The following is a 14,740-nucleotide window of genomic DNA, read 5'->3' on the forward strand; positions in this document are numbered from 1 at the left end:
TCTAAGAACCTGAAAAAATATCAGAAGCTTTTGATGAGAACATGATTCTAGTTCATTGATATAAGGAGGAAGATTTCAGATTCTTACTTCACAGATTTCCTCATTGTTGTGATGTTGTACAGGATCCAGATTATTCCTCATGGTTCCCTGGAAGTGTTGGGTCCAGAGGTATTATGCTTAAGGTGGATCTTAAATGATACAATCCAACTGAAGTTATATCTAGTCTATCAATTATCTGTCGTTATGAGGGCTCAACCAGCCGAATAGAGCTTGAATTAGAGTTGATTTTCCACTTCCAGTTCTTCCCACAATTCCCATTTTCTTCTGTCCAGGTAAAGTGCAATTTATTCCCTTGAGAACTGGTGGGAGAGCAGGGTCATAAAGCACTTCGAGGTTTCTGATTTCTATGCATCCAGTCTCTGCCCATTTCGGTTCTGGACTTCTATCTTTAAGGACCGAAGGTGCCTCGCTTGGTATGCAACTAAACAGAATTATTCTCTCGACCGAGATCATCTTGTTCTCGACATTGCACGCATTCCAGATAACCCAAGCTTGTAGAATATTAATCTTCAGACCATATGTGACTGCAAGTCCTGCCAAGCCTGAAATAAGATCGGCTCCATTTTAGTTAGGCAATTTCATGTTTCCAGGGTTCATGCAAGTATAAAGCATCAAGAACAGCTTAACTTTCATAGAATGTGCTTACTGCGGTTAGTGTCTGAGCCTGACACAGTCACTAAGATCATAAGAACAACGAAGAAGCCAAGATTTAATAGAAAGTTCATCCTAACACAGAGCCATTCCATTGTCGTGGAATTGTGGAAACTAATGCGTGAAAAATCATCAACCAGGCCAAGGTTTTTGGTGTAGAGTTTTTCATCCTTGTTGAAGCAGCGGATAGGTACTACCCAGCAATTGTTTCCGAGAAGTGGTGCAGAAGTGGAGCCTTTTGAATTCAAACCATCCTAGCCAGTTCTCTGGCAGTTTTAATGTAATAAGTCTGCACAGAAGTTTGAAAAAATTCAGCGCCTAGTAACTACATACATGTTTTGAGGAAGAAACAGATTATCGTGCTGCACATATATTTATGTGAGACTGCTGGCTATTCATATTCAACTAACTAAATTGAACTCATTCACCAACTGGTTGAATTTCTTGTTGCTGCAGATCCTTTTCCAAGGAATTTTACAACAGGATATCATGAATTGGAATAAGATATTGAATAGATTCTTACCTGATACCATGTAGAGATAGAAAAGATGGCAAGGAATAGAACGGAGATCTGTCATGCCACCTGTGACATGAGGGCGATGACACTGACAAGCTGAATAAGAGCAAACACTAATCCAGCTATTCTGTAAGATATATCAAAGTCGACAGTAGCTTGGTCTGTAGAAGACTGCAGTGAAAGCAAGGATAAAAGTATCAGAATATAGATAAGATAAGGAACTAGACTTCAATCAGGAAAAAAAGAAAATAGAAAACAGTGCTGAGCGAAAGAACTAACCTCGACAAGGATTTAACTTGAAGTAGTGTCGAAAAATGACATAGGAGCTTGAAGAATCGATGTTATTAGGACAATGAAGAGATAATGATAAGTATTAAAGGTGATGACTGTTAACAGAAGTGCTCTTGCCAATACAAAAATAGAGCTCCCGCCAGAAATTAAAGAAAAGATCTCTCCATCAGTTGCTTTTCGCTGACCCTGCCCTCTTTCTTGGTTTCCCACGCAATCCAATAATTGCTTCCCATTTGCAGTGCTTGGAAGAAAATATGAAAAGTAGGAGAAATGAATATATTGCTGCGTTCAGAAGAGGGTCAAAACTGGAGTCCAGGGCAAAGACAACTCATTTGTCTTGCAAGAATACTGCTGCATAAAAGTTAAGTTCTTGTTCCACTTCTGTTCACAAATACGAGGGTAATTAAAAGTTTATATGGTTATTAATTTTAAAGCATGTGAAAATAATCAAGGTACACACAAGCTGTCCGAACATCAACGTTAATCTAAAAAAAAAAAAAGTTAAGTTCTTGTTTTGGATGAGGCCACTACATCCGTTGAAATGACAACTGATAATATCATTTGGCAAACAGTGAGAAATGAAACAAATAAATCACCGTCGCTGTTTTTATCATTAACAGTTACTGTTTGGTGGTTTTCAGGTCCTTACCATCAGCAAGAAGTAGGTCATTATAGATATGTAGACGACAATATTATCTGCTAGCCCAGTTTCACTCCATTTTTTTTAAAAAAAATTAGATTTTTATTTTTTTTTTATCCAAAAAATCTAGAACACACTCTAAACACCTTAAATCCATACATGACATCAAAACATATATGTATGAAACTTTCTTTACTAAATAAAACTTTTTAACGTTAAAATCAACTATTTTGATATCTAGAATTGGTGTCAATGATGAATTTTCTTTTATTGTCGAAATTCAAAGAAAAAATTTCTTTGGAATCACTAACTAAAAAATAAAAAAAAATAAAGTTTTAGACTAAATCTCACTTTTTTTGAAATTCTAAAAATTAGAGACTAATATTTATAATTCATAAAGTATACACAATGAACAATTCCATGAAAGCTAAAAAAAAAAACACATATTTTCTTCTTCTTCTTTTCCTATTAAAAGTTCTTTTAATCTCATTATTTTCTAATAAATTAACTTAAATCGGTCTTTAATTTAATTTGGTCCTATAAAGGTAAAATGAAACAAAAAAGTTGTGGGACTTGGCTGTGCCATTTAGTGTTTTCTATAATTAAATGTGTAAGTTAGTGAATTTTAAGAGAAAAATAATGTATAATAAAGAGAATGAGGCGGTGAAGAGCGTAACTTCTTGTGTGTTGCTGACTAATGACTCTCGATCACATGGAAGAACATAGCATAAAAATCATGGAGGTAAAGCTGTGTAGGTGTGCCCTAATGGAAAGATAGGCATCGGGATCATTGGTGAGAAATACAGGTGTCCATCAGCGAGACAAGTAGGCGTCGCAACTGATAAGGCGCGTGTTGCCTCGACCGAATCTGATCGGACAATAAGGTTGCTCGGCCTGTTATTTGAGCCAAGGCCCACTAAACATGACCAAATAGCTTGCTGTTCGATCTGGTGCTTCCGGCGAGGCCTATAAGGCTATAACACCTCTTGCTGTCCTGTCTGACAGAACAGCTCCTTTTGGTAACGAGAAAGCAGGTCGTCTTCTTTTTCTTTACCCAATCAGAGCCAATCATATAACCTTTGAATTTGAGAGGACGGGAACCGTAAAGAACAATAAAAGACCACTGCATGGCAATAGACAGAGTACAATCATTTGTCTTAATTAATCCTTGATCTCAATTGACATTTTAAGATTTTAAGAATGAGTTGAGGTGTATGAGCTTCATTCAGTTCAAGACTACTGTTGGTTGATTCTGCCTCCTCCATGTAACCTCAAAAACTCCCACACTAAGCTTTGATGGAAGGTACAAATTGATTCATGTTTTTAGTTTTTGCCTTCAACACATAGATGGATATTGTTTTGTCTTATCAACTTTATGATGAGTTCCCACTGAACTCTTTCACCAACTTTGAAAAAGCTGAGGAGCTATCTCTCATTAGCTGACTTGGGGCTGCACATTCTACAGCATTGCCTGAAACAAACAGGGAAAAGAAAACGTGTTTGCATTGATCCAGATGGGAACTGCAGATTCAGATGCCAAAATACTGCAAGTGTTACTGTTTGATGGTTTACGGGTCCTTACCATCATCAAGAAGCAGAACCAGGTCACTGTTGATGACAGAAGTTATCCGGTGAGCGATGGTGATGACAGTGCACTGTTTTGTTTCATTGCTCACTGTTTTCTGAATGATATTATCTGTGTCCATATCAATGGATGCAGTGGCCTCGTCCAAAACAAGAACTTTTCTTTTATGCAGCAGTATTCTTGCCAGGCAAATGAGTTGTCTTTGCCCTAGACTCCAGTTTTGACCCTCTTCTGCAACTGCAGTAGCTTTCATGATTTTAGAATCTACAGACGATCATCCAAGGTAACAAAGAGAGCATACATGTTTTTTCTGATTTAATTACCTGGTGCTTCTAACCCCCTTTGATCTTGCTCTACTGTATTACCCAAATGACACTTTCTCAGAACCTGAAATACCAAATGATTTTATATGATCAGAAGATGGCTGATCTAGCACTCTAATTAATCGAAAAGGTATAATATTCTAGTTCATACCTCCCAGATTTCCATATCATTATGCTGTTCTAGAGGATCCACATTATTCCTGATTGTTCCTTGAAACAATGTAGGGTCTTGAGGTATTATGCTTAGTTTGGATCTTAAATCCTGCAATCCGATTGTGCTGATGTCTAATCCATCGATAAGTATTTGTCCCTGTGATGGATCGACCAGCCGGAATAGTGCTTGGATCAATGTTGATTTTCCGCTCCCTGTTCTCCCCACAATCCCAATCTTCTTTTCACCTGGAAAGGTGCAAGTTATTCCTTTGAGAACTAGTGGGAGATCAGGACGATAACGCACTTGGAGGATTCTGAATTCTATGCACCCAATCTCAGGCCATTCTGGTCTAGGACGTTTATCTTCGATCACTGGAGTTGCCTCACTTGGTATCCGACTAAACTGAAGAATCCTCTCAACTGAGATCATCTTGTTCTCTACATTGCACACGTTCCAGATGACCCAAGCTTGTAGAACATTGATGTTTAGGCCATAGGTGACTGCAAGTCCTGCCAAACCTGAAATAAATTCAAAAAAACAACAGGTTGTTAGCAAATGGTGCGTAGACTGGTGGGCCAAATCAAAAGTAAGAGAGTTGACTTGAAAAGGTCTAAAATATGATTTATTTGGGCTATCTGGGCTTGTACAGACCAACTTGAAGAATCATATCTAAATGGAACAAAACTTGAAACAGAAAACTTCAGTATAATGCAGAGAAGGGCGAAGAGGTGCTTACTAGGGTTAGTAACTGAGCTTGATGTGCTCACCAAGATGACAAGAACAGCAAAAAATCCAAGATTAAAAAGAAAGTTGATCCGAACGCAGAGCCATTCCATGGTTGCAGAATTAAAGAAGGCAATGCGTGAGAAGTCATTGATCAGGTTAACATTTGTGGTATAGAATTTTTCTTCTTGACTGAAGCAACGGATAGTTACTACACCACTGACTGATTCTGAGAAGTGGTGAAGAATTGGAGCCTTTTGAATCCCAGCCATCCTTGCAAGTTCTCTGGCAGTTTCTAAGTAGTAAACCTGCCAAAAAATTTAAATACTCAGCATCATAGAACTAAATGAAAAATAGGACTATTTCATATACATGAAACCGTAGGTTAAACGACTTGCTTGTCTGCTAGCTGCGGTTCCATGGTTGTGCTAATTTTCTTCATGGGGATTTATAGCTAAATCATCTGCAAAAGGAAAGTTTATTCTCACCTGATACCATACGGAGATTGTGAAGCTGGCGAGGAATAGAAGGAAGACCGGCCATGCCACATTTGACAAGAGGGCAATGACACTAATTAGCTGGATGAGTGCAAATACTAATCCAGCTACTCTGTAGGATATATCAGTGTCGACAGTCGCTTGGTCAGTTGAAGACTGAAGAGCAAATAAAGGTAAGGAAAAGATCAAAATCTAGATGAGAAATTAGCTTCTGACAGAACAATAACTTTAGAAAGGAAAACGAAAACAATTAGAGGGCTAGTAAACATGGTGATGACCAAAAAGACTAACCCTGTCAAGGATTTGACTTGAAGAAGTGGTGTCAAAAAATGACATGGGAGCTTGGAAAATTGATGTTATCATGCCGGTGAAGAGCCGTTGGGCGGTCTTGATGGTGATAGCTGTTAACAATAATACTCTTGCCAGTACAAAAAGAGAGCTCGCACCTGAAATTAAAGCAAATATCACTATAAATTGCCTTTTGCTGACCCTGCCCTCTTGTTCGGTTGCCCATGCAATCCAATAATTGCTTCCCATTTGTAGTGCTTGAAAGAAAATATGGAAAAGAAGGAGAACAGGAACAAAAGCTCCTTTGTATGCAGCAGTAATGAAGCTTGAATAAACTTTCCAACTAACTCGTCCACTTCCCCTCTCCTCCTTTTTAGCCACTGGCACAGATTGCCCATTACTGACTTGCTCTTTGTTAGTTTCTCTGCTTTCTTGATTTTGATTTTCCAGATATGATTCACTAGTTATGGAATTTCCTTCTGTTGAGCTTAGTTGTCTCAAAGATTCGCAGTGCGCAACCATTAATCTTCTAAGTTCACCTTGTGTTTCTACAGCTAGATCTTTGTATGCTCCTGATTGAACTATGTTACCATCTTTCATTACCTACACAATATCCATTTAAATCAGATGAAAAATCATAACACGAAGAGTGAATCATATAAACATGGATAAAAAATCATTAAACTTACCAGAACAAGATCCGATGCTGCTAAAAATTCCAATTGGTGGGTGACATAAATTACAGTCTTATCAGACAGGAGGCCCATCAGACAATGCTGCAAAAAAGTTCCAATGCTATTGCATCATTCATCCAAAAGAACTAATAAACCTTGAATAAATAGGGCATGGGCGCATGGCTGATAGAAAAGACACAGGAAAATGTTGCTTACCTTGAATAAATGTGCTTTTGTATGTGCATCAACAGCACTGAAAGGATCATCCAGGAGATAAACATCTGCATCACTGTATATTGCCCTAGCCAATTGAATCCTCTGCTTTTGACCTCCACTTAAAGTTATTCCTCTCTCTCCCACCACTGTCAAGTCCTTATGGATCAGCCTCTCAAGGTCCTCTTGGAGTGCGCAAGCTTCTATAACATTCTTGTAGAATGCCTTTTTCATATTGTTTCCAAACAATATGTTGTCTCTAATTGTACCAGACTGAATCCAAGGTGTCTGAGAGACATAGGCCCTGGAACCAACAACCTCAATTCCACTTCCAGATATCCTAGGGATCTCTCTGATAATACTGAAAAGCAAACTGGACTTGCCAGATCCAACTGATCCGCAAATGGCAACCTTGTTTCTCTCCATGATTCTTATATCCTCTCGGATTGTAACTGTTGGCTGCAAGATGTTTGTGTTGCTTGTTTCCCAAGCATATTCTCCTGTGGTAATATTAATCACTGAATGGTTTTGCTGAGGCAAATTGTTAACCTTTGATTGCTCTTGGTTTTCTTCTCTTAAGAACTCCTGGAGTCTAGTGATTGAAATCTTTGCATGTGCAACAGCAGAAATAAGTTCTGGCATGTTATAAATCGGCTCGTGCAGCATTTGGAGGGTAGCTAAAGCTGAGAAGATTGAACCTGAACTAAGCTTTCTGTCTAATATAGCGCTAACTCCAAATGTCATTAAGGAAATTAAAACTGGTGAAGTCCAGTACAGAAAGACAAGTGCTGACTTTGCGTACAGGAATTTCACCAGCCAACCTCTTTCAGTTTCTCTGAGAAGAAGCAACTTATCTAGAAAGGTAGGCTCCCAAGCATGCAACTTCAAGATTTTCATGCCTTTTAGAGTCTCGGATGTAGCTTTGATTCTACAGTCTTTTGCTTCCATTATCCTAGAGTGGAGTCTGTTTTGGAAATTTGACAAAGGGGTGTTGCTCGCCATAATCAAAACTGTAGAAAGAACAGCAAGAATCGAAGGGATCCATCCAAGATGTTTGATTAATATGAACAATGAAAGCATCACTTGAACTGGCAGCAACCATACTTCTTGAAATCGCTGGATGAATTCCACAACTTTTTCAGTATCTGTATTGATATAGTTGATAATCTTTCCATTTCTCTCTCCATCACTCTTCACCCTTAGCAATTTCTTGTGAAGCAATGCCAAAATGTCTGCACGAATCTTTATTCCAATTTGGTAAGCTCCGAAGTACCAGTGTCTCTGCGAAAGGGATTCGGCTGTCTTCGCAACAAAAATGACAGATGCCAGAACAAAACCATAAAGGCTACTATCATCATCCTTGGAAGATAATAGTTGAATGAAGTTTGCGATCAGAAAAGGTCCCGTGTAGGAAGCCATGACATAAACCCCTAAAAAGATTTAAAACAAAAAATTGTACACAGCCAAGATTGAAAATCTAAACAAGAATGATCAAAGAAACAAAGTTATTATACCAGCAAACATAGCATTTAGGGCCAGGGATCCCAAAACAGAACGAAAAATAGCATTCCCTATTGATGGGGTTTCAGTCTTGTCCTTCTCAAGAGATTCTTCTAACAAGGAGTAACCTTTATCAGCCATAGCTGATCGAGGGAAAGTAGGAATATCAGAAGCTTTAAGTTTTTCTCTGTACCCTTTCGAAAAGAGTGGATTAAGCCATCTGAAAGTAATTTTGCTCCAAAAACTGGCATTGGTAAAGGGATCATCAACTTTCAAAGCATCCACATCATTGTTTAGGAGATGGCGCTCAAGTTCTTTTTTGTATTCCATTAAGCAATCTAACAGTGGAGGACAAGCAAAACCTTAGTAACCAAACAAGAATCTAAACAAGTTAAACAAACAACAAATCCAAAAAGAAGAAGAAGTAGAAAACAGCAATAGTGCAGAAGCATTACACACTAATGAATTAGCAGAATCTAAAAAGAAAAGAAAAATTAGCAGCAGAACAAGAATATCAAGTTACATAGCAGAAGACTAATAGCTTGGCTTTATATTATGTTACTCAAAATGTTTTTTTTCTTGGAAATGTATTGAAATAATAATTTTTTATTTTTTAAAATTTATTTTTAATATCAACATGTTAAAATAACTTGAAAACATTAAAAAAAATAATTTAAAATAAAAACAATAATTTTTTAAAAATAGTTTTAAAATAGAATATAAAAAAACCAATAAAGCAATACAGCGAAAAATTCATTTATATAATAATTTTTTTATATTTGAAGAGGTCTTTCGCTGACTAGTGAATGAGTTTCGGAGAAGCAGCTCAAATTATAGAATCACATCAATGCGTAGACTATAACTGATAAATTGTAATTGACTTTATATTTTTTTTCTTGTTTTCATTGGATGTTAAAGGCATTTCCGATTCTTTTTTTTTTTTTTTGAGTAATAAATGAATTTCCTAAAGGAAAGCAATGACAACCTTTTTCCCTTCCAGTACTCGTCGAAAGCAAGAAACACAAGGCACAACAAGATAGACTTGCAGAGTATAGCTAGGGACTGAGCAGTGGAGAATAGCAGAGAGAGAGAGCTCAGTTCCTCTTATTACACATAGCGGGAAGGGATGTTTTATATTTTATTACAAGACAAGACAGTAGCAGTCTGATGTCTGGTCTGGTGTTGTCTTGTATTGCCCTCCTTAAAAGGAAGCTTTCTGATTGTTTCCAGGAAGAAGGCTAGACTTTCAAGAATTCCTATATAGAATATTGTTTCCATATTCTATATGGAGACCTTTTTAATTTTAAATTACCTTAATATTAATTTCTACTTGTAAAATTAAAATTTCCTTTCCTAATTTATTAAGCTTTCACACACCTTTCCCTTTTTACCATTTACCATTATTTGACATTTATATATATATATAATATTTAGATTTATTATTTAAAAAATAAATCATAACATATTGATTCTCATCCATATCCACCTCTTGACCAAGTTTTTTTCTGACCGGATTGGCGACAACTAAGAGCACGTTTGGGAACGCGGCTGTGGCTGCGTTCCCAAAAAATTTGAAATTTTTTTTTATTTTTTTACTAAAATTTAATATGGTTTGTATGGTTTGGATCGTTTTGATGTGCTGATATCAAAAATGATTTTTAAAAAATAAAAAAACATCATTGGCATGTATTTTGGCACGAAAAGTTATTTGAAAAACACCTGCAACCACACTACCAAACATGCTCTAAGAGTAAGTTTGCTGGCGGCTCAAACAAAGACCGACTAATTAGTGGCGGGGCATAAGACTTGACTCAAGATTTTCAAAAACATTTTTTTAACATGGAATATATAATATAAATTTAAATTGTAAACTTGAATGATAAAATTATAAGTAAATTATTTTAACTAATTATATATTGACAATTCCAATCAAGTAGTAAATAATAATATAACATAATTAAAATAAAAGTGAAATAAACAATACAAATATTCAAACATCTTAAAATACATTATTTAAATAAAAATTCATACATGATTTAAATAACTTAACAATATAATATAATACAATTATGTCCATAGAATTTCATTAACTAAAAATTAACAAACCTAAAATAAACAATCTGTTGGTGTGTCATGTAAACTTAACACATCATCATTACCTTTATTTTCCTCATTATTCCTAAAATATTCATTAAAATTAATATCATCTAAAAAAATTATTATTATTACTACTAATATCAGCATTGATATTGTAAACATTAATGATATTATTAATTAAACTACCTTGAACTTTCTTTATCATCCCAGTTCACTATCTTTATGACCTGGTTACGTAGGAAAACAAATTCTAAAGGCAATAATTAATGTAGGAATGATGATCCATCTCTCTTTTATTTTTTATAGAATAACTATTTATATTTAAATTCAACTTGATTTCACCTCAATTCAATAACTTACTTATCTAGATCATAATTTATATCAAGTCTTATATTAAATCAGGTAAGAGTTAATTGCACCGATTATAACTAAAATAAAATCTAGTCTAACATTTTAAAAAAACAATAAAAATAATATTGTTTTAATTTTTTAAAAAAATTAAAATAATATTATTTTAGATTCATCCCAAAATCTGTAACATAAACTTTAAATGTAGTCATATATTAAACCGAGATTTATAACTACGTCTAACTCAATAAAAGAATGTTTTTGTAAGATTTTCACTAAACACTGATCATAATTACCTGGATAAAAAAACAGGGGGGCCTTTCTGTATTGCTATATATTAGCCAAAATAGAAAAAATTGAGGACACCGAATGATGAAATGACATTTAAAGAATTAAATTAAATTATCATAATTAATAATTATTTTTAAAAAAAATAAATTGAAGGTCAGGTGGCATTGGAGGATTTATAAAAGGAAAGCAAAACGTAAGGCCTCAGTGTTTTCAGCCTTTTTCTTACCAAAATATCCTCCTCTTCATGTCCTCTCCCCCTCATTTGGAATCCAAATAATAAGAATTGGCTCCTCACAGAAATCGAATGGTACAATAGAGAAAGCCTGCCTAGCAAAGCCAAGCTTGGAAAAACCACCTAAATCTAAGACTCTTTTTTGGGTGTTGCTCTTGAGAGAGAGAGTAACAGAGTGTGGAAGACTGGAAGTTGTGGTGTTGCTAGGATAAAAGAGAAAGGGGAAAGGGGAGTGGGGATTTGGGAGGGACTCAGGGAGAATAAAGATTAGTCAATAAATTTTGTAAATTGTAACTTTTGTTGAACTCGTAAACTTGATCCGAGTTGATCGAGTTAACCAAGTTTGCTGATTTTCGAGTTTTTAACCCTATTCTACATGTTATATATGAGTTGTCAACTTACGAGTTTGATAACATTGCAAGAGATAGTTACTTATTGTTAATGTTTTTATTATTCCATAGTTACTTTAAGTAAATCTTACATTTATTATAGAAATCAATGTAAATAAATTTATGGACAGACACTAGTTTATCAAGTACTTAAATAAAAAAATAAAATCAATTAGATTACTTGAATAAAAAAATATAAAATATAAGTATTTTATATATTTTTATTGTTCATAAATTAAAAATAAAATAAAATCAATCCAGACTCATCTAAAAAATAGTTAATTACGACATCATTATTGATTAAATTCCGTGAATATGAGTATTTAAATTGAAAAAAAAACATTGATACAAGTTTTAAATAAAAACAATTATAAAATACATATAATTTATAGTTGTCGTTATCTCTTTGCATTGCTAATACTTAACGAATTGAATATATAATTCCCGTGTGAAAAACGTCAAAATAAATTTAGTTGTATGATATAGTAAGATATATTTGTTTTTGTATTATAAAAATATTTTTGAAAAAAATTTAAATTTTTTCAAGGGTTAGATTGTATATTAATTGAAAAACTAATTAAGTTTTTTATCCAAATAACTTCAAGGATGCACCTCTTATATTAATATAATATATTTAATAAAATTCCCTAAACTACTGTATGTCTCTAACAGTGAAAATATCACTATAAATGGTGGCAATCCTCCTATCTCAAGAGTGCATATTTTTTCGTCGGAGATGGGTCCGAAAGACAATCACCATCATGCATTTGAGTCTGTGAGACCATTGCCATCTGCACTTTGGTCCCTGATACCGTGAGAGCGTTGCCATCATGTATTTTTCCTCGAGGAGAGGCTGTGAGGGAGACCTCTTCCAGCCATCATGCATTTTTTCCCCGAGACGGGTTCGTGGAAAACCTTGGGTTTAATTGGGAATGCTGTTATTGATTGAAAACTTTTTAATTAAAATAAATTTGATTATTTGATTGGAAAAAATCCTTAAATGTTATTAGCACATGAAATTAATCAATTTATTTTCTTAAAAACAAATATTGTAACCATATAAGTTATTTATTTATTTATTTATTTTAATGAAATATAAAATAGTTTTTAATCTTGTGGTATATTTCTTGTCTTTAAAGAGAATCTATATATATATATATATATATATATGTATATATATATATATGTATATATATATATATATGGATTTTGATGGACATGGCAACAAATTCTCCACCACGTGATGGGTCAGTGATACCATTATCATCATGCATTTTTTCCCACGTGATGGTTTTTAATTTTATTATGGCACGTCTATAATGACAGATATATTTTATTAGTTGAAATTAAAAAAACATAAATATATTTATCAATTAACAAATATACATTTTTTAATCCTAGTAAAACCATCTTATAACAACGTTAGATCATAAAATTTAGGAAGCCAGATTTTATTCAAGTTAGCTTCTCTTTTTCTTTTTTTGCCATAAATATTTCTAAAATACTTCTTGTCATTGTCATGACAATAAGTCTTCTTTATTTTTATTATTTTTATTTTTTTTAAGTACTTATCAGTCAACACGTAAGATGGATAGAAATTTGCAGTGTGGGATAAGTTTGTGAGACTATTGTCATTTGCATTTTTTTCCACAATATATGTAGGCCAGTGGAATGGTTCATGAGACCATTGCTATCAAGTGATTTTTCTACAAGATGGGTCCATGAGATCATTGCCCCGTAAGCTTGGGAATGGATAATGTGCTTTAATTTCAATTTAGTTTATAAAAAAATTAATTAAATGCTTAAGCATAAAAAATAAATCTAAATCAAATTGAAAAAAAAAACATTGACACAAGCTTTTAAATAAAAAAAAATTATAAAATACATATAATTTGTACTTGTCATTATCTTTCCAGTATTGCTAACACTTAACGAGTCGAACATATAATTCATGTGTGAATAACGTCAGAATAAATTTAGTTGCATGATATAATAATATCTATTTATTTTTGTATTTTAAAAATATTTAAAAAATAATATTTTTTTAAATGAATTACTTTTGAAAAATCAAGCAGTGAAACACAAGAAGAGTGAAGAATAATCAAAGTGGTGCAACTCCACGTCAATTTTGGTCCATGTTTTTGGTATTAATTTCTTCATCCATTTATAGCCAAAGAAAAGAACATCTACCTTTCTTGTCTCTTCTTGCCTGGAATATAAGGTATGTGAACTTTCGAGTGCCACCCATTTTACTACATAGACCAGATATTTGTCCACCACTTCATCACCATGAGTTATATTTTTTTAAATAAAAAAAAATTATATATAAATTTTGTCAACATGTTTTTCATTTTAAAAAAAATTAAGTGAAAAAAAAAAAACTTTATACACAAATGTAATCAAATAAATAAAGAATTATGTATTCCATCATAAGTGAAAAAACCATAAACGATGGCTCAAAATAAAAACTGGAAAAGTTGAGAGATATATGTAGATCAAGATATTTAATTTCGTAAGGCGTAACATTTACTCAGTTGTGTTTACTAAATTTTCTAATTAAAATAATTTTTGTATTCCATCAAACGATAATAAAAATAAACATACACATTATAAATTGATTGAATAAAATAAAAGGGAAAAATAATATGCAAGGCTGCATATATTAGAAATATTATTTCAAAATAAATTTTCTTTTTATTTTCAAAAATAAATTTTATCTATACAAAAGATTAAAAAAATATAGATTAATCAGAAAAACCTCATCATAAATTAAATACATAATTAAAAAATAATCATCATTTCAAATAGGCTTTCTAAATAACATAAAAGAGAGAAGAGATATTAATATTAATATTAATAAAAATAAGATTAAGATTAATTTTAAAAAAATAGAAACAAAAGAAACAAAAAATATATATTTTATATAGAAAGCCTTTAAGATGTGTGCCTCTCTAGAAAACTTACAAATCCTTAAATAAACTTGAAAACTTATCTAAACCATAGGACAGTAGTAACCTTGATTATTTAAAAAATATCTAATCCATTGTAATTGAAGGGAGGGTGAGTGTGAAATTTTTTGAAGGATAAAATAGTAAATTTACTATTTCAATATGTGGTAATTGACCAGGACAAACTTTCTAAACATGGGCTAATATTTCAAATTCATAATCCATGAAATCGTAAACTTGAGTTCAATTAAGAAGCTCAATTCTCAACCAATTTAATATTGATGGATGAAATCGATAAAAATATTCTTAATTTTAAAAA

General features: G+C 33.1%; 1 protein-coding gene across 1 annotated transcript; it reads right to left on the reverse strand.

The window, feature by feature from the left end:
• Window positions 1-3,072: 3,072 nt before the first annotated feature.
• Window positions 3,073-8,565, reverse strand: LOC18107885 (putative ABC transporter C family member 15). Its single transcript, XM_052448925.1, has 10 exons — window positions 8,131-8,565; window positions 6,620-8,046; window positions 6,419-6,505; window positions 5,733-6,332; window positions 5,433-5,597; window positions 4,958-5,252; window positions 4,219-4,739; window positions 4,068-4,131; window positions 3,742-3,981; window positions 3,073-3,630 (listed from the first exon to the last, which is right to left on the reverse strand). Exons 1-10 carry the CDS (start codon window positions 8,444-8,446, stop codon window positions 3,533-3,535), a joined length of 3,813 nt encoding a protein of 1,270 aa, XP_052304885.1. The 5' UTR covers window positions 8,447-8,565; the 3' UTR covers window positions 3,073-3,532.
• Between the last annotated feature and the right edge of the window lie 6,175 nt (window positions 8,566-14,740).

Source organism: Populus trichocarpa, chromosome 18 (genome assembly GCF_000002775.5).
Source record: "Populus trichocarpa isolate Nisqually-1 chromosome 18, P.trichocarpa_v4.1, whole genome shotgun sequence".
NCBI lineage: Eukaryota > Viridiplantae > Streptophyta > Magnoliopsida > Malpighiales > Salicaceae > Populus > Populus trichocarpa.